This window comes from Erythrolamprus reginae, chromosome 1, assembly GCF_031021105.1.
Source record: "Erythrolamprus reginae isolate rEryReg1 chromosome 1, rEryReg1.hap1, whole genome shotgun sequence".
Lineage (NCBI taxonomy): Eukaryota > Metazoa > Chordata > Lepidosauria > Squamata > Dipsadidae > Erythrolamprus > Erythrolamprus reginae.
In genome coordinates this window covers 221,534,517-221,556,138 of record NC_091950.1, presented here as the reverse complement: position 1 = coordinate 221,556,138, position 21,622 = coordinate 221,534,517, and the positions used below count along the sequence as shown (strand labels likewise).

Below are 21,622 nucleotides of genomic sequence, written 5' to 3'. Positions count from 1 at the left end.
TGACCAGTGCTGGGGGAGAAAATGAATAATGTGCTGAACTGCTTATGACCATCAAGGCAAATTGACTGGGGGTATCAGCTAATATTAGATCTTGCTTGTCATCTTTTCCCTCCCCCCCCCCACTTCCATCTTCTTTACTCTTTGATGAAGAAGATCACTGAGGAACTGTGCCCCTAGTGGTCGATTTTACACACAGCAGACTTAAAGACTTAAAGAAAGATTTACGGAGGACATTATCTATCCCTCGATTTTTGCGGGGGTTGCGTTCCCAGACCGCCCGCGAAAGTTGAATTTCCGCAAAGTAGTGGTGCGGAAGTAAAAACACCATTTTTGGCTATGGACAGCCCAAAACTACCCCCGCGCACCCTTTTCCAAGGCCGCGCAAGGAGCCGGGCTTGAAGTTGGGGGCGGGGAACGATGAAAGTGTGGAGGCCGGCAAAGATTGTTTTGAATGTCGGCCGCCCCTGCCCGCCCAGCACCTCCGGCTCCCTGGCCACTACCACCACCCACCCGATTTGCCCCTCTCACCGGGTTTCTTGGGGCACGAGTCCTCCTGCAGCAGCGCTGGCGGCTATGGCTTCTCGGACTCCTCATTCGGCCGCTAGCCACTCTGAGCGCTTTGAGAATGCCCGCCGCACCCCTCTCGCAGTCCCCTAGCTGAGAGCGCTTTCGTCCCAGCTGTCAGCGAGGGGACTGCAGGAGAGGCGGGGCAGGCATTCTCACAGAGAGAGAGCAACAGACAGAGCGAGATAGAAAGGAGAGAGGGAGAGAGAGAGTTAGAAAGAGAGAGAGAGAGCAAGAGGGGGAGAGTGAAAGGTAGAGAGAGAGAGAAAATGATAGAAAAAAGGAGAGGAAAAAAGAGAAATGAGAAAATGATTGAAGCAGAGAATGACAGGAAAGAGAGAGAAAGAGAGAGAGAAGTGACTCTTGATTGAAAGCATACAGTATGGTAAAAGCACTTAAATAATAACAGAGAAAAAAAACCCCAGCCCTCACCTGTTTTTGGAAATGGTTCAAGAGTTCACACACAAACACACACACACACAGGCAGGGGTGGGAGATTTATTTACATACAGTATTCATTCATTCATTCACTCATTCACTCATTCTTCTATGTTGCTCAGTCCCAACACTTTAAACCCATAAATTATTATTTCCCATTCCCTTAATTACCATTTCCCCTTCCCATTACAGTACCTGTACAGTACTACTCACCATTGAATAAGACACTTAGTCATCCTGATATTTATAAATTATAAATATTTATTAACTTTTTTTTTTGGTTTTTTATTTGCAAAAATTATTAACATAACTAAGGATCTTCTTCAATCACCATTTCATTGGGCACTTCTACAATGGACGCTGAAGGTGATGGTTTGACCTGGTCAGCTCCTCCAGATCTTTGTCTGCCAGTGGTAGGCCATGCGCATCAAGCAACCCATGGACTTCATCGGGTGTCATGTCACTGAAACCTTCTCCACCCAGTGCCTGTGCCAGCTTCACAGATTTCTGGACTGCAGCATGTTGAATTTCTTCGGGAGAAAATCCCTTATAATCATGCACCACTTCTGGCCACAATTTCTTCCAGCAGGCATTCATTGTCTGTGTCTTCATATCCATTAAGGCATTCTGAATGTTCTTCAGACATGATGCGATCGTGTTCTGATGCCAGTAGCCCTTCAATGTGAAGTTTTCATCAGCATCCATTGCTTCCACGAGGCTTCCAAGGGAATTGCGTGTGTACAGTGCCTTAAATGCACGGATAACACCTTGATCCATCGGCTGGATAAGTAATGTGGTGTTTGATGGCAAGAATTCAACTTGTACCCCATCATGTTCATGTGCCAGGTCACCATGGCCTCCAGCATTGTCCATTAAGAGAAACACTTTGAAATTGAGTCCTTTGCCAGCCAAATAATCCTTCACCTGTGGGATGAAGCACTGATGAAACCAGTCCCGCGTGAGGGCTTTTGTAATCCATGCTTTAGGATTATGCATCCAGTACACTGGCAATGCATTATTTCTGTTCTTTAGGGCTCTTGGATTTCAGGACTTATAAATGAGCCCTGGATTCATCATGAAGCCTGCTGCATTTCCACACATGATCAAAGTTACCCGATCTTTCTGGGCCTTAAAACCAGGGGCTTTGGCTTTGTCTTGCATTAAGAAAGTCCATGATGGCATCCTCTTCCAGAACAGGCCTGTTTCATCCATGTTGAATACCTGTTCTGGAAGGTAGGCCCCTTCTTCAATTATGTCTTTAAACGTGCCATGGACGTACTGCTCGGCTGCACCTGTATCCGCTGAGGCAGCTTCTCCATCCAATGACACACTCCTCAGGCTATAGCGCCGTTGAAATTTATCAAACCATCCTTTACTTGCTGTGAATGTGGATGGGGTCGGAGAAGCAGTGGATGTTGATGGCTGGGGGATCTTCTGAGTCATCAGCACCTTCATTAACATCTTCTTTTCCCTCATCTGCATCGCCTCTTTCTTTGTTTGCCAGATGGGTGTAGAGTTGTTGTGCCTTTGTCCGTATCGTATTGGTATCCAATACAATGCTCTTCTTACGGCAGTCTTGTACCCACACAGACAAAGCAGCTTCCATTTTCATAAGCCGTTTATTTCTAGGCGTCACCATCCTTTTTGCTGCCTTGTTGAATGTTATCATAGATGCTTGCCTTATCTTCTTTTCATCTTTCCAAATGTATCGCACACTCGATTCATTGATCCCATAATTTATTTATTTATTTATTATTTTATTACTTAGATTTGTATGCCGCCCCTCTCCGAAGACTCGGGGCGGCTCACAACATGTAGAAACAAATCATAAGCAATCAGACAAATTTAAAATATTTAAATATTTAAAAACCCCATATGCTAACAGACACACTCACAGACATACCATGCATAAATTAAACGTGCCCGGGGGGAGATGTTTCAGTTCCCCCATGCCTGACGGCAAAGGTGGGTTTTAAGGAGTTTATGGAAGGCAGGAAGAGTAGGGGCAGTTCTAATCTCCAGGGGGAGTTGGTTCCATAGGGCCGGTGCTGCCACAGAGAAGGCTCTTCCCCTGGGGCCCGCCAACCGACATTGTTTAGTTGACGGGACCCGGAGAAGGCCAACTCTGTGGGACCTAATCGGTCGCTGGGATTCGTGCGGCAGGAGGCGGTCTCGGAGATATTCTGGTCCGATGCCATGAAGGGCTTTAAAGGTCATAACCAACACTTTGAATTGTGACCGGAAATTGATCGGCAGCCAATGCAGACTGCGGAGTGATGGTGAAACATGGGCATACCTAGGTAGGCCCATGACTGCTCTCGCAGCTGAATTTTGCACGATCTGAAGTTTCCGAACACTTTTCAAAGGTAGCCCCATGTAGAGAGCATTACAGTAGTCGAACCTCGAGGTGATGAGGGCATGAGTGACTGTGAGCAATGAGTCCCGGTCCAGATAGGGCCGCAACTGGTGCACCAGGCGAACCTGGGCAAACGTCCCCCTCGCCACAGCTGAAAGATGTTGTTCTAATGTGAGCTGTGGATCGAGGAGGATGGCCAAGTTGCGGACCCTCTCTGAGGGGGTCAATAATTTCCCCCCCCAGGGTAATGGACGGACAGATGGAATTGTCCTTGGGAGGCAAAACCCACAGCCACTCCATCTTATCCGGGTTGAGCTTGAGTCTGTTGACACCCATCCAGGCCCCAACAGCCTCCAGGCACCGGCACATCACTTCCACCGCTTCATTGACTGGGCATGGGGTGGAGATGTAAAGCTGGGTATCATCCGCATATTGATGATACCTCACCCCATGTCCTTGGATGATCTCGCCCAGCGGTTTCATGTAGATGTTGAATAGCAGGGGGGAGAGGACCGACCCCTGAGGCACCCCACAAGGGAAAGACCTAGGAGTCGACCTCTGTCCCCCCACTAACACCGACTGCGACCGGCCAGAGAGGTAGGAGGAGAACCACTGAAGAACAGTGCCTCCCATCCCCAGCCCCTCCAGCCGGTGCAGAAGGATACCATGGTCGATGGTATCGAAAGCCGCTGAGAGGTCAAGGAGCACCAGGACAGAGGATAAACCCCTGTCCCGGGCCCGCCAGAGATCATCCATCAATGTGACCAAAGCGGTTTCCGTGCTGTAACCGGGCCTGAAACCTGACTGCTGGGGACCTAGATAATCGGCTTCTTCCAAGGACCGCTGGAGCTGGAGTGCCACCACCTTCTCAACAACCTTCCCCATAAAGGGAAGGTTGGAGACTGGACGATAGTTATTAAGCACAGCTGGGTCCAGGGAGGGCTTCTTGAGGAGGGGGCGCACAAGTGCTTCTTTATAGAGTGATGGAAAAACTCCCCTCCCCAAGGAAGCGTTGGTAATCTCCTGGGCCCAGCTCCGTGTCACCTCCCTGCTGGCCGAAACCAACCAGGAGGGACACGGATCCAGTAAACAGGTGGCGGAACTCACAGCTCCAATGGCCTTGTCCACTTCATCAGGTGTCACCAGATCAAACTCTTCCCAGACAGGTGGACAAGTACGTGCCCCAGTCACCTCGACTGACTCGTTGTCAGTCGACTCTGTTTTACAATTGGAGTCGAGGTCGGCCCGAATCCGAGCGACTTTATCAGCGAAAAACGTGTTAAACTCCTCGGCACTACTCTGCAAGGGCTCCCCAACTCCCCCCTGATTAAGAAGGGAGCGGGTCACCCTAAACAGAGCGGCCGGGCGGGATTCCGCTGATGCAATCAAGGCGGCATGGTACGCGCATCTTGCCACCTTGAGCGCCACTTTGTAAGTCTTAATAAAAGCTCTTACAAGTGTTCGATCGGATTCAGACCTACTCTTCCTCCATCGCTTCTCTAGACGTCTCTTTTGGCGTTTCAACTCCTGGAGCTCCTCGTTGAACCATGGGGCTCTACGGGGTCTAACGCCTCGGAGAGGTCGCAAAGGCGCAATCCGGTCGAGAGCCTCCGCTGCAGCCGTGTTCCAGGCCTCCGCAAGAGACTCCGCCGAACTGTGGATGAGTGCCTCTGGGATAACCCCAAGTGCCGTCTGAAAGCCCTCTGGGTCCATCAGGCGTCTGGGGCGGAACATCTTCATTGGTTCCGCCTCCCTGCGGGGAAGGATTGGAGCCAGGAAGTCAAGGCGTAGTAGAAAATGGTCTGACCATGACAAAGGCAATGTTTCTAAGCCCCTTAGTCTCAGACCATTACTCAGTTGCTCGGAAAGGAATACCATGTCAGGTGCGTGCCCTCCCTCATGAGTCGGACCCTGTACTACTTGAGTCAGGTCCACGGCTGTCATGGTGGCCATGAACTCCTGTGCCAACCCAGAGGTTTCGCCGAGTGACGGCAGGTTGAAGTCCCCCAAGACAATGAGTCCGGGGAACTCCACCGCCAACCCGGCTACCTCCTCGAGTAGCACAGGCAGGGCTTTTGACACGCAGCTGGGAGGCAGGTACGTGAGAAATAAGCCCACCTGAACCCCTAAGTCCAACTTCATCAAGAGAGATTCGCAACCCGCAATTTCCGGAGCAATGAGTCTACGCAGGCAAAGGCTCTCCCTAGCTACAATGGCCACTCCTCCCCCCCTTCCCTGGGGTCGAGGTTGATGCCATATCTGAAACCTGGCTGGGCAAATTTCTGAGAGAGGAACACCTCCCTCTGGGCCCAGCCAGGGTTCAGTAATGCATGCCAGGTCGGCCTCCTCATCCAGGATCAAATCCCGGATGAGGAGAGCTTTATTTACCACCGACCTGGCATTCAGCAGCAGCAACCTGAGCCCAGGGCCAGAGTTACATTCACCACCAGTACCCAAGATTGGGCTCACAGAGCCAGAACAAGGGACCGTTATTAAGCAATGATCCCTCGTTCCCCTGGAACGGCTAACTCTGTGGCCCCCGCCATATCTGCCTCTCCCCAGCAACACAGGGATATTCCGACCCCCTGCCCCCCCAGAGATCGGTGCCCCTTCCTCTCCCGCCTCCCGAGTGTCAGGTGGGCCAAACCTATCATTCACACTAATATCAATGAATTCATCCATACCATAACCCCCCACCCCCACCCATCCAATCATACCAATCATTCCATTCATAACCCCAATTTTGATTATCCCAGTCATCCATTACTTAGACCCCAATTACGTTAAAAAATCAATTAAATTAATAACAATATAAAATAGTAATTAATAACAATCTAAAAGCATTAAAACATTAAAATATAAATATATAAAATATAGGCTAAAATTATATAAGCTAAAATTATAAATTAGTATAAATTGATTTTGTAGATGGAATAGACAAAATGGAATAGATCAGATCTTAAAATATTCTTCAATCATCAGTAATCAGTCAATCCGGGAGTAATGTTCTTCTGGTCTTCAGAGGTCTTAGATCTTAGTCTAATTTAAAAAGTCTTGATCTTAATTTCTCTCTTCTAAGTGTCTTTTTAAATCAGTCCACAAGGGGGCATAGCTCTTCAATTCATCGACAGCCCACAAGTGGCACAGTCCTTCAGCGACGATACATACAGATCATAGATTAAAGTTAAGAGGGAAAGGAGGGGAAGGGAAGGGGGGAAGGGAGTTGATAATAATGCTCGGTTTTGGGGGTTTTTTGGTTTTTTTTTTTGACTCCCCTTGGCCCCCAGTAGCTCTCACCCACTGGTGCCATACGGGAGGGGGCTAAATGAATTGCCCCTACATGTCCTCGTTCCTCTGTTGGTGTTACGGCTGAATTCCACCATCTCGATACCGGACCTCTCACCTCCGGAGTCGGGTTGGGGATCCATCTCAACGAGGGCTCGACTCCCTGTGCTCCCCACGATTCCTCACATCACCTCATCACCTCCCCGCCGGTGCCGCGAGCCTCCGACCTCTGTTCGGTCCCGCCGCCATTCTCCGCGCCGGCCAGATGTTCCTCCGGTGCCGCACTCTCTGTCAGCTCTTCCTCGGCACCTCAACACCCCTCCAACGTCTGCATAAGAGCGACCCTCTTTTAGCATATCCAAAAGTTCAATTTTCTCCTTAATTGTCAGCATCTTCCTTCTCTTTTTAGTGTCGCAGCCTCCGCTCCACGTGCAACATTTAGGAGGCATCTTCCAATAAGTTTTAATAAGTTGTAAAAGTACTGTACCAATGCACGCTGGGTAACACCACTGATTGGCCGAGATTTCTGTCCATCAGCGTTGTCGGGCAAACTTTTTGTGATGACAACGCTGATTGGCCGAGATTTCAGGGCATCAGCATTGTTAGGCAAACTTTTGCGATGACAACACTGGCTGGCCAAGATTTCGGCCAATCAGCGTTGTCGGGCAAACTTTTTGCGATGACAACGCTGGCTGGCCAAGATTTCGGCCAATCAGCAATGGCAGACGAATGTTTGGTGATGACGTATGATGTCATCGGGTGGGAAAAACCGTGGTATAGAAAAAAAACTGCGGAGTATTTTTTAATTAATATTTTTTGAAAAACCGTGGTACAGCCGTTTCACAAAGTTTGAACCCACGAAAATCAAGGGATCACTGTATTATATCACTGTAACATCTAACTGGTTAACCATCTTAATTTTTATATTTTTATATTTTTAAAATTAATTTATTGGGGAGTAATTTTAGGGATGGATGTTTGGGACCAAATGGAAAGAATGTATGAGGTGAATGGAATGATGAATGGAATAAATGATTGGGTCAGCCAACCTGGCAATGTAGAGGCAGGAGGGATGGAAGAACCTATCTCCGGGGTGGAAGAGGGCCAGAACATCCCGGTGCTGCTGAGGAGAGGCAGATATGGTGGTAGACACGGGGCAAGCCATTTCAGGGGAATGAGGGAATGCTGCTTGAAAGCTATGGACTCAACCTGGGGCTCTGGACACAGGCTGCTGCTGCTCAATGCCAGGTCAGTTGTGAATAAAGCTCTCCTTATCCAGGATCATATCCTGAGGAGGAGGTCGACCTGGTATGTGTGACCGAACCCTGGCTGGTCCCAGAGGGAGGAGTTCCTCTCTCTCAAATATGCCCAGCCGGGTTTCAGGTATGGCATCAGCCACGACCCCAGGGAAGGGAAGGAGGAGTTGCTATTATTAGCCTACGCAGACTCGCTGCTCCTGAGATTGCGGGTTGTGAGTCCCTCTTTGTGAAGTTAGATCTAGGTGTTCAGGTGGGCTTATTGCTCATGTACCTGCCTTCCAGCTGCATGTCAACAGCCCTGCCTGTGCTGCTCGAGAAGGTAGCCGGGCTGGCGGTGGAGTTCCCTTGACTTATTATTGTTTTGGGGGACGTGACTCTACTGTCGCTCAGCGAATCCTCTGGGCTAGCACAGGAGTTTATGGCCACCATGACAGCCATGGACCTGACCCAAGTAGTTGAGGGCCCAACTCATGAGGGGGGGCACACACCTGACATGATATTTCTCTCGGAACAGCTGAGTGATGGTCTGAGACTAAGGTGCTTAGATGATTTGGCTTTGTCATGGTCAGACCATTTTCTGCTATGGCTTGACTTCAAGGCTATAAACCTCCCCCACAGGGAGACAGAACCGACTAGATGGTTCATTTAGGGGTAAGACCTCCTCAGTGAAATCAGGTATGAATTGTCTGTAAAATGTGCAAACCTTAAGAAAATTTAGAGTTATTTGCACGTGCAAGAAGTGCCAGTCTAGCACTGCTTTCACTTTCCCTGGATCCATTTCAATTCCCTCACTTGACACTCAGTAGCCCAGGTGGTCTAGGGAGGTCTTACGGAATTCACATTTAGAGAGCTTTGTGTAGAGTTTCTTCAAGACAGTAGTATGTGTTCTTACAGCATTTCTCTGAAGATAAGAATTTCATTCAAGTAAACTAGGACTCCCTTGATTATTAATCAGCTGCATGAAAACCATGGGGGCTCCTTGGAGCCCAAAAGACATGACTTTGCACAGCAGACAGTTAAAATTGGTCTTCCATTTGTCTTCGTCATAGATGCGCACTTGACAATACACTTCTCTCAAGCTTGGTGAATACTGAATACTTTGCCTTTTGATGGATGGTTCAGTATATCTTTCATGAGGTGGAGAGGACACTGCATTAATTCTGTGAAAGTCCAGGCAAAGTCTCTCCTCCCCCCCATCTTTTTCTCCTTAAATAGTATGCAGGCTGTTACTTTGGATTTTGTGGATTGGATTAAACCCCTGGCAAGGTTGGCATCAATGGATTTTCTCAGCCCGGCCATCTCCTTTGGAGTCATAGAATACATCTTTGGTTTTGGTAGTTTAGCCCCCAGTTCAATTTCAATCATACAAAAAGTTGGCCAGTGAGGAGGAATGACATTATAGTTATCCTCACTGAAGGCATTAACCAGGTCTAGGTACTCCTTGGAGACCTTGATATGCTTCTGTGGTGGCTGCGGCTGTTTCCAACTGACAGCATCCACTGGTGCTCATCACCACTTGGCAACTATTGGGTGGAATCGGTGGTAAGGGGTTGATGCCTTTCTTTATTTTTCAATAGTCATCTTCCCACATAATAGTAGGTCCCCACTTGTCTAGTCAAACGAGCCCCAATATGACCAACTACAAAATTGGATGAGCTCTCTGTGATGTCCCATTTCCAGCCTAACAAGTTCAGTGACTAGTGTGGCAGGTGCTCTGCCTATCAGTGTCAAAACATAGGGGTGAGTTAAGGTCTTCATTGATATCCCTACCTGCTCGATAAAGGGAAGACTGATCAGACACCTGGTGCAGCCAGTGTCTATTATGGCCTCTATGTCCCTCTGCACCCCAGTCTCTGGCACCACTAGTCTGATTTTGACAGAGAAGGGGCGGATAGCTTCACTTACCATAGGGACCTCTTCACCACTGTTTCCACTGGTGTCCCAGAGTTTGGGGACACCCAAAGGTTCCTCACCTTCATGGAGGGGAGGGGAAACCACTACAGCTTGCCAGGCAAATCTCCCTACATCCGACAGCTTGTTGGGTGTCTGTCTTTGGGATGCTGAGGGAGGCTGGGGCTGTGGGACAGAAGTGGCTGCTAGTTGCCCTAGTTGCTGCATCTGAAGCACTTGGCTGTTCCCATCAGCTTGGCAAATGTTTCACCCAGGATTCTCCTGGCCGGCTTCTCTGGTGCAGGTTTCTGATGGGGGTTGATTTCTTGATCCATCACCCTAACTATGGAATACCAGTCTTGTAGTTGATTTGGTACCCCCCTAATGCCACATTTCTGAGATGAGGATCTATGTTTTTCTTATAGTAGTGGACGAGGAGGGACTCAGTCCAGATTTCCCAGTTACTCTCTAGAATTCCCAGATGAACTCTTTAGGGGAGTGGACCCCTTGCTTTAGGGCCTTAATCTGTGCTTCAGTCTCCTGCCTGTAGTCCGTATCCTCAAATTGGACAAACTGATCAGCATCATCCATTTTGACTGTGTCCTCATCATGTAGTTGGACTATCCATTCTGCAGCTTTCTCTTCATTCATCTCAACTCCTATGGCTGAGATGAGGTTGTGATCAGTCTGGTATGCTAACTTCCCCGGGGTTTGGTCTATAGTAACCTGGAACTTCAGTAGTGGTGCAGCATGGAGTGTGGTTTTTGGAGCCTGCAGAGATGGCAATGTACCCACTGGCAATGTACCCACCCTGGCCGTAATCTTTGTAATGACTATTATAACACAAAGAATGCTGAATCATTGTGAGTCAACAAAATATGCTACAACCTGATTGGTAAAAAAATATATTAAAATGTAAGACACCTTTGCATAGGTGTGGTAATAGTGGTTGATAGTGGCTGTTGGCTAGTTGTAGTGTGGCTTGTGTATAGTGTAAAGGTAATAGTGTAAATATATAAGATAATTTTTCTATGAAGAAGTAAATATATTCTCTCAAGAACTCCTGCTATAGTATGTTCATTTGAAGACTTCAGCTTCTTATATCTTGGTCTGTGGCTGGCTGGCTGGTTGGGTTGGGTTATCTTCCAAAATTGTAGCTCCAACAGGGTAGAAAGTCCAGCTGGGTGGAATATAATCAACTGGGGGGGCAGCATGAAGCCTGACTGCTGAGGGATCTCAGTGGGCCCTCAGGTCCAGTTAACATGGTGGCCTGACTCCGGCAGGAGCTGTCACCATGAAGAATTTGATCCATTGTGGTTATCCATTGTCCTGGACCAAGTGGAACGATTCCATTGCTGTTCTCTGAGCACTTTCAGGGCCCAGATTTGGGAAGATGAATGTGGGCTGTGCCAAGATCCATCTCAGTTGGCTGGCCTGGGGTGGAGGGATGTAACTGCCCACCATCAGTTGGCTGAAGCATTCTATGAGGCCAGTCAGTGGGCAGGACCCACTCCCGTGATTGTCAAATCCCAGCGGTCTTGGTTCTTTCCACTCAGGAGTCCAAATGTGTCCCATCAGGCTACTCCCTATCCTGTATCCAGGTGAAAGTAGACTGTCTTCTATCTCCTAGGTTGGGCTGTCCATGGCAGCTTCTTCCCATTTGGAGGGGTCTGGCTGATGTGGGCTACTGGGTCATTGGCTCTTTGAGCTGAACACCCAGTTGGTGTTCTCCTTTGGCAGCCTCTTCTGCTCACACCATGTACTCAGAAAGGGAGTAGATGGTCTCGAGGTGGAGCATTGTGCCGGTATGAGTAACTCCTTCAGTTGTTGCCTTCTCATCCATCTTGCCTGAATCTTCATGCCATCCAGATGACCCTGGACAGCATCACAGAGCTCAGTTAGAGTATAAAAAGGGACTCAGGTTAATGTCAGGGTTCCAAGTACCACCCCCAACAAATGAAGACTTGAAGGCCTGAAGTTCCCCAAAGTTCCATTTTATAACAGATGTCATAATGGCACATCTGGGAAAATCGGAATCTTTCCCCCCATCCAAAATAAAGTCAAATATCAATCCCCTGCAATTCATCACATGGTCCAATCAATTCACCATCCCAACTGGAGACAATCCTCAGTCACTCCCATCCAGGTGCAGGCCGAATGCCCTTTTACTCCCAAAGAAAGGAATGTTGTTATGGAGAGGGACGGCATACAAATCTAAATAATAATAATAATAATAATAGTAATAATAATAATAATAATAATCATCATCATCATCATCCTTCAGCACTCCTTGTAATCCTCCCTCCCATTTTCTCAGGCACTAAATGTGGCAGCCCTGCAGCTCCATCAGAAAAGATGGCTTCCAGGGCTGACAAAAGCATTTTCTTGTTTCTGTTTCTTAGTAATAAAACAATAATAATTTATTAAACTTGTATGCTGCTCAACTCCCAACAATTCTGAGTGACTTATATCAAACAAAAATTAAATAATATCAACAAAATATGGTAAGTGACTACATGTGAAGGAACAAATAGTCTCATTTGCCTTTGTCAGAGACATAGGAAAAATGGAACATTAAAGCAGTATTTTTTTAAAAAAGAAAAGATTATGGTACTAATCTCATGTGTTAATCTTTCCTTTAGATATACTGTTGGATCAGTTCAAGAGAATAATGACCAAGTATGGAAGTTCCAGCGCTACTTCTTGGTTCAAGAATACTGCAGCCGATTAGCTATACCATTTCCTTTTGTCATCTTTGCTTATATCTACATGGTGATGAGGAAACTTTTTAAATGCTGTTGTAAAAATGAATATAGCGAATCATCCATTTGCTGTAAGTGATTTTCTTCAGATACTAAATAGTAGAAGGGGGAAGCAAAATAAGATTTATTTTATTAAAGAAAAAGTTAAAGATTTATCAGATGATTATTAATAGCAATAACATATAGAATTACATCCCACTTCACAGTGCTTTACAGCCCTCTCTGAGCAGTTTTTACAGAGTCAGCATATTGCCCGTGACAATCTGAGTTTCACATTTTACCAACCTTGAAAGGATGGAAGGCTGAGTCAACCTTTTCTTTTTATTATTATTAATTTTCTTATTATTTTTCTCCACTATACATCCATAACACATAGCAAAATATATACTGCTCAAAGAAATAAAGGGAACATTTAAACAATACGATATAACTCCAAGTAAATTAAACCTGTGAAATCAAACTGTCCACTTAGTAAGCAACACTGTGTCAGCGTTCCAAATAGCACCTGAGAAATAAATCAAGACCCAGTCCAATTCTCTTTATCAGAGCTCGATTTATTAACAGAACCATGTTGATTATGCCATGGCCATTCTGATTTTGAATACCTACCAGAATCCCACCTGGGTTAAGGTTCATTTTACATCCCCACACCCACACATTCATCACGAGAGCCAATCCGTGTGCAGGGGTTTATCAACTTCCTCATTTTCTCCATTGTGACCTTGGCTTGGAGAAAAGAATATTTGGTTGTGTCTAGTAATTTCCCCACTGACTATTCACTACCCATCCCAACCCTCCTTATGCTGTATTACTGTGGTAGGCCAAAATCTCTAACTCCACATGACAGCTTCAGCCTGACAGACAGCCCCGCCTCGCAAAGAACCATCTCCTGGAAAATAGAATAAACATATAGGGGTTAGTATCAGTTAAACCCTCTCCCCCCGCTAGGGGAACACTTCGGTTTGGTTGGGTAAGTTTCATGAAACTGCTTAATTAATCTATCAGCCTTGACATCTCGGCTCTTAACCCAGGTTGCTTCCGACAGGGGCTACCCCTACCAATGAATCAGGTACTGCAGTTTGCCTCGGAATACTGATCAAGTCACTTTAAGACAATTGAGAACATTGTTTTCAGGTGCTGTTGCATTAAGGTTTGCCTATTTGCCGATGACTCTAAAGTGTGCAATAGGGTTGATATTCCTGGAGGGGTCTGTAATATGGTAAATGATTTAGCTTTACTAGATTAATGGTCAAAGCAATGGAAACTGCAGTTTAATGTTTCCAAATGTAAAATAATGCACTTGGGGAAAAGGAATCCTCAATCTGAGTATTGTATTGGCAGTTCTGTGTTAGCAAATACTTTAAAAGAAAAGGATTTAGGGGTAGTGATTTCTGGCAGTCTCAAAATGGGTGAACAGTGCAGTCAGGCGGTAGGGAAAGCAAGTAGGATGCTTGGCTGCATAGCTAGAGGTATAACAAGCAGGAAGAGGGAGATTATGATCCCGCTATATAGAATGCTGGTGAGACCACATTTGGAATACTGTGTTCAGTTCTGGAGACCTCACCTACAAAAAGATATTGACAAAATTGAATGGGTCCAAAGACGGGCTACAAGAATGGTGGAAGGTCTTAAGTATAAAACGTATCAGGAAAGACTTAATGAACTCAATCTGTATAGTCTGGAGGACAGAAGGAAAAGGGGGGACATGATCGAAACATTTAAATATATTAAAGGGTTAAATAAGGTCCAGGAGGGAAGTGTTTTTAATAGGAAAGTGAACACAAGAACAAGGGGACACAATCTGAAGTTAGTTGGGGGTAAGATCAAAAGCAACATGAGAAAATATTATTTTACTGAAAGAGTAGTAGATCCTTGGAACAAACTTCCAGCAGACGTGATAGATAAATCCACAGTAACTGAATTTAAACATGCCTGGGATAAACATATATCCATCCTAAGATAAAATACAGAAAATAGTATAAGGGCAGACTAGATGGACCATGGGGTCTTTTTCTGCCATCAGACTTATATGTTTCTATGTTTCTAAATATTCAAGAGACACAGACCACAGAACATTCTAGCATTCATATTTTCCATAGGTGTCTTCTTCAGCAGAAGTATACTTTTGAAAAGGCAATTCAGTTTAATAACAAAACTAAATGAATTCCATGTTTAGGATTTTAAATATAACTTATTTCTCCTTTTCCGGAAAAGGAGAGAATTCAATAAGGTTTCTGCACGGAAAAGGAGAGAATTCAATAAGGTTTCTGCATGAATCAACTGAAATACGTTTTTCAGCATTGTTTCTCAGAAGAGTGAAGAAAATTTAGCTGTGGGGGCAGAAGAAATACATTTAATGTACAGTTAAAATGCAAGTCTTTCCAAATGGCTTCAAGCTGTTTGCTTGTGGCTGAGCTTTCAGATAGAAATATTTGTTGCCATTTTAAGTCAATTTAACGCCACCCCTCTATTCCAATTTTAATAAGAATTGTATAAATATTTGCTTATAATGCCAAATTTAAAACTTAAAAGCGCCCAAGACCAGACTAACAAGATGTGCAGTAAATAGACTGACAGATATTAAAAAAAGTCTCCCATCTGAGTTCCATTGGACAGATGTGTGAATCTATGCACTCATCTCCAACCATAAGCTGACATAGCAGTGAAGATTCTTTGACTCATATTTATTTATTTGTTTGCTTGTTTGTTTGTTTGTTTATTCGTTTGTTTGTTTGTTTGTTCGTTCGTTCATTCATTCATTCGACTTCTATGCCGCCCAATCTCAAAGGACTCAGGGCAGCTTACAACAGCGGTACAAATATAAGAATAAATACAAAACAGTAAAAGAAGTCGAATGCTTACCTGAGATTAAAACATAACAAACTAAAAAACCCATTAAAAAGTTATTATAAAAGAAAAAAGCACTCTCATATACATACACACCATTCTTACAGTTGGTCGTATACTGCTTCCTAACCAATACTCCATGGTGGAATCGATATCATGATTCTAATACAGTTTTGTCCCAAGTGAAACTGTCTTATGTGCTCATACCCATGTTATTTGAAAATACTGAGAGCCATAATGCAAGGTGGATGAAGGACAGCAAACGAGGGAAAATTATATAAGAATTGTTGCTCAATTTGGTTCCAATTATATTTCTGCGCTCCCTTTTTCCTCTGATGTTGAGATTCAGAATGTAAGCCTTTCTGGGGATAGACCCCAGCCCTTTTTGATGACAAAACTATCATATATTTCAAATGCACAGGCAATAAATTGATACTACAGTAAGAAAGGATAAAGCTAGATAAGACTAGCTAGACCATTTCCTATCCTGTTTCTCCAAAAATAAGTCACCCCCGAAAGTAAGACGTAGGAGACGTTTCGTTTCGCAGCATTCTCGAACAGAACATATATAACACTGCTGTCCATAAATTGCATCCCAAAATGCTGCATCAATCAGATTTAAAACACATCCACATGCATCCAACATGCAGCTGTGTGTTTGGATATGTTTTTGCTACAGGAGGATACAGGATACAATTCATTGAAAAAAAATAAGACATCCCCTGAAAATAAGACGTAGCACATCTTTGGGAGCAAAAATTAATATAAGATACTGTCTTATTTTTGGGGAAACAGGGTATTAAAAAGTTTTACGTGCTGTTTAGGTGCACCATAAGTGATCTTTAGTAAGCAATTAGCTTTGGAGCTGATAAATTCTGGTGATGCATCATAATTGCTACAATAAAAACAGATACATTTCACCTAAACTAATCTTAGGTATTTTTTATTGTGAAAAGTCAATAGGTAACTAGAATAAGGACTACTTTGGTGTCATACTGCCAGAATAAGGACTACAGCGTTCCCTTGATTTTCACGAAAAGTCTATACTACGGTTTTTCAAAAATATTAATTAAAAAATACTTCGTGTTTTTTCCCCTATACTATGGTTTTTCCCACCCAATGACATCATATGTCATTGCCAAACTTTTGTCTGCCTTTAGTAAAATTTTTTTTAATAAACTTTAATAAATAAACATGGTGAGTAATAATCTAAATGGTTGCTAAGGGAATGGGAAATTATAAATTTAGGGGTTTAAAGTGTTAAGGGAAGGCTTGTGATACTGTTCATAGTCAAAAATAATGTATTTACTTCCGCATCTCTACTTCGCGGAAATTCGACTTTCTCAGGTGGTCTCCTAATGAAAATCGAGGGAAAATCGAGGGAACACTATACTTTGGTGTCATACAGCCTACCTTGCAAAAGGTGTGCATATCATATGACTCTGTATGTGTGTATACTGTGTCATACAAAGAGGCTTCTACATGAGCTGAAATTTTGACAAATGCCAAGTTTCTATTTACATGGATATCTCTTCATATATACTGTATTTATGAGCCCTTATACCTACAGAGGTTTGCATCACAAAATTTATCGCGGAGATAATGTATCCTTAAATCAGCTCCTTCTGGAGATTCGCACTGCCCCCACCCTCCTCACCTTCCGTAAAAGCTTAAAGATCTATTTATGCCACCAGGCTTGGGGCCATTAAACCCTAGCCCCCTGGTCGACAAGTGTAGTATGTTTTGCTGTGTGAATGGTAATGAATATTTTAAAATCTTATTAGAGTTTTTAAAAGTTTTTTAGTATATTAATTAGATTTTTAGATATGTATATGGTATGTTTTTGACATGTTGTGAGATGCCCCGAGTCTTTGGAGAGGGGCAGCATACAAATCAAATCAAATCAAAAAATAAATATGTTTATTTAAGGATGCATTATCTCCAAAATGTAATTCTTTACAGTTTAACTAACATCTAATGGTGCTTCAACTGACTTCTAGCAAACTTACCTGGCGTTCAAATACTTCATCATCGCAGGACGAGCCTGGAAAATAAAATCTCATTTTCAGAGAAGTATTTTTGAAATGTATTATTAAATAATACATAGATATTAATTATATTATCTGGAAGCTCCCAATTGAAATAAATGATACATGCAGACAACACAATGAGCAGACTTATTTAGTACTGCTTTCACCTTATATATCTCTAACACATTATTATTTAAAATTTAAAAGGTTTCTATATTGATTGCAGTGAGGACATACTTATATAAAGGCATGCCCAAATTGCAGCCAGCAGCTTTTATCAGTAGCCTGAAGCAAAGTAACTTAGACATCTGTGACAAAACATGCAGACAGCTCTGAAAATTTGATTCCCAAATAATTCTTACATGATCTCAGATTATAAGATCAACCAAAGAATTTCTTTCTTTGCTTAAATTATTTGCTGCCATCTCATTTTGAAATGACTTTGTACCACAAGAAAATCCACACCAATTTTACTTACGTTCTGGAATATACTGTACTTGATCACAGGTTTCTGCAGCCTGTGAATTGAACCTGGTTTTTGGGGATTTGGGCACTGTAGGCAGAAACCAAATCCTGCTGGAAAATTTAAGTCACCATCCCCATAAAGCTCGCATGTGGATGGAAGCATGGAGCGCTCCAAAATCTCCTGGTAGACAGCTCTGTTGACTCTGGACTTAATGAAGCACAGTGGACGAATATCAGCAGATGACATGGCTCCCCAAATCAACAGACTGTGGAAACTTTTACATCTCATTTGGCAACCAAGGACCCAAAGTATGGAGGAAGAATGGAGGCACACTCTGCAAGATGCTTGAGATGTAATGTTTCCACAGTCTGTATTGATTTGAGGAGCCATATCATCTGCTGGTATTCGTCCACTATGCTTCATTAAGTCTATGATTCATGACATAGATTCACTATCGTGGACCGGGGGTGGGTGGGGTAGAATACTTCATCCATACCCAGGATCTCAAAGTGGGTAACCAAAACAATATAAAACAAAATATTAAAAAATAATATATGTATTAGGGAGCCGACAAATGATATAAAATGTAGAAGGCTACATACTGTTGGATGCCATAATCATACAACAATGTTGTTGTGGCATTGTGCTTGTTGTCAATTGGATTTTGAATCCAATCAGAATGTTATCTGTGAAGCGCCACTGTTTGGTCACCTAACTGCTTCCTCCAACTACAATCAATTTATCCAATATTTTATGTCCTAAGTAGAGGTGGCTAAGGATTGCCCACCCCACATGGGTTTCAGGAAAGGTGGACTATGAGGTGATATTTCTTATGGAATATTTCTTTATGGCATAATTTGCTCTCAAAAAGCTGTTTGACATCTTATTAATGTTCTTGAGGAAAACAGTGAAACAGAAAGCTTTTAATGTTTAATGCTGCAGAACCTGAACAGTGAAACGAAATGAATAGTTTCATGGTGGTGTGGATATGTTTAAATTACCAGGAATCTATTTTTTTTCCACTTCATAGTGAGTTTTCCCCTGTATCACTACTGGGGGAGGGGGTGACTGTGCACAGGACCTAATGTTGGATCTGATCACTAGCTTTAGCAGGCTGCAGTGAAATATGGGGTGGATCCTCCCTAGGATTCTACATAATGCAAGCTTCACTGTGACCAGGTTGATTACCTTCACAATTGGTAAAGGGCCTAAAAATTTTGGACCTAACTTTTTGCTAGGCAGACTTAGCCAAATGTATTTGGTTGACAGGAAAACTTTATCTCCCACTTTAAAAGGGGTTTCAGGAGATTGGTGTTTGTCTGCTTGATTCTTGTAGGCCTTCGCGGCGTCTTCTTGATGTCCTCCCATCCTCTCTTCAGTTTCCCCATCCACACCGCCAACATGATGGACAAGGGAGGTTCTATAGGTAGTTCCGGCATAGGAACAAAATCTTGTCCACTGGTGATCTGGAAAGGAGTCAGTCCCATACTGCTGTGTACAGAGTTGTTGTACTCTACTTCCGCAAAAGTCAGTAGTTCAGCTCAATTTGTTTGTTGGTAACTCATGTAACATCGGAGGTATTGTTCCACTAGGGAATTAGCTCTCTCAGCTGCTCCATTCGTAGCAGGGTGGAATGCAGAGCTAAGTCCTTGCGTGAAACCAATCATATGGATGAATTCTCTCCAGAATCTGGCGGTGAATTGGACCCCTCGATCTGATATAATTCTAGGGGGAACTCCATACAATCTGTAAATGTGTTTTAGGAATAACGTAGCCAGATGTCTGGCTGTGGTCAGTATCAGAGCTGCATTTGCGGAAATTAGACAGTTTGTGCCCAAGCAGCAAACTAGTGCAGCCAGCCACAGACCAGTAGAAATGGAGTTGAAACACAGCAGCAGTAGGTAGTTGTGGAAAAAATATATTTACTTCTTTATACTACTAATACTAATACTATCTATGCTATACATACAGTAAACTAGTCTCTTACTAGTACCTTGCTACAGCTTAGTTCAATAACTCACAGAAACCAACTCTTACAGCATTATAGCTTCTTCAGAGCACATTTCTCATGAACAGCAACAGAACACAGCTAACAGCGAACAAACAGAGAGAAAGAGCAAAGGGCTCTTGCCTAGTTAAATATTTTTCACATAATTACTAGGTTGCTGCACGCTCAACTGCCTCAGAATGACTCAGCATTCTTAACTGAGGCCTATTTTCTGCATTATGATATTACCCAGGGATTTTTAATTCCTGACACCCCTTCTAATATCTTAATACACAACTTTACATTTACATTGTTGCATTTGCCTTCTTCATATACATAAACATCGCTTTTAATCCATCTGGATTCTTCAAGTTGTGTTACTTTTTGTAATTTCAATATACAGTCTTCATTTCACTTTGTTGACTTCTTATACCTTCATTTATTTCCACAATTTGTTTCCTGGTTTTTACATTATTAACATTCACTTAATGTTTTACATATCCCAAGTCAGTTACCTTACATGACTTGTTCAGATCTTTAAACACCCACATGATTAACCCATCATCTTTTGCACATGCATAAATGTCATCACCAAATACAATTATCCCTATATTATTCTTTTCACCATCCTTGGTGTATATATATGTATCAGCTGCGCTGCGCCTAAATCCCATGTGGATTAACCTTTCATCTGTACACGTATTCCAACTCTTGGGGAATTTCCTTAACCCATATAGAGCTTTGTTCAATTTATACACTTTTGACCTATCTTTCAATTCAAAACCAGGTGCTTTTTTAACATATACATCTTCTGTTACATTAGCATTTACATAGGCACATTCTATATCAAACTGTTTCACCTTGAAACCTTTCTGCATTTCTAATGCTAACATGTTGCTTATGGTTTCTTCTTTTTCAATGGATGAATGTTTCTGTACAAATCTCTTCATTACAAGTCTTGCTCTGAATTTCTTACTCCCATCAGGCATTGACTTTAATCTGTATACCCATTTTGTACTAATTACCTTTCTGTCCTTGGATACATCTACTATATCAAACACATTTTGCTTCTGCAATTCCTCAAATTCATCCTTCATTGCATTTCCTCTGGTGGCCTCTTTAACATTTCATTATAACTTTCTGGCTCACCTCTGGTAACTCTCTGGTAACTGGTGTTTCCTCAGGCTTTTCTATCTGTTCTTCTTCTGCTTCACATTTTACACTTCTTTCAACATGGTCTATCCTTACCCTCTCTTTGCTTAGACTCTGATGGCTCATTCTCAATCTCATTTTGCCTTGCCTCTGTTGGTTTATTCTCCAAAAATACCTCTGCATTGGAATGAATCCTATCCCAGTTACTGTGCTTTTCAAAATTTGCACTTCCAGTAATCATTACTCTGCCATACATTGAGGATAACCTATAACTTTTGGAATTCTCATCATATCCCACAAACCTGAGTTTCTTCCATTTCTGCTCCTTAAGTGTTGCAAGTTGGGATTTTTCCTAAACAATCTATACAGTAGAACCCCAACTTACGAGACTAATTGGTTCCGGAAGGAGGCTCATAAGTCGGAACGCTCGTATGACGAAACATTGTTTCCCATAGGAAACAATGTAAAGTCAATTAATCCGTGCAACAACAAAAAAACCCGCTGCCGCCGAACGCGGAAGTTAGCGTTCAGAGACAGCTGCGAAGCGGCGCGGGTGTTTTAAAACGTGGCAGCCGGCCTGGGGGGC

At 43.5% G+C, this 21,622-nt stretch overlaps 1 protein-coding gene across 1 annotated transcript in view; it reads left to right on the top strand.

Moving 5' to 3' along the window:
• Positions 1 to 21,622, top strand: part of TRPM8 (transient receptor potential cation channel subfamily M member 8) — a 507,003-nt gene that overhangs the window by 407,972 nt on the left and 77,409 nt on the right. The window contains exon 19 of the mRNA XM_070758570.1: positions 12,435 to 12,625. Within this exon, the coding sequence (XP_070614671.1) occupies positions 12,435 to 12,625 (191 nt within the window). The remainder of the gene's footprint in view (positions 1 to 12,434; positions 12,626 to 21,622) is intronic.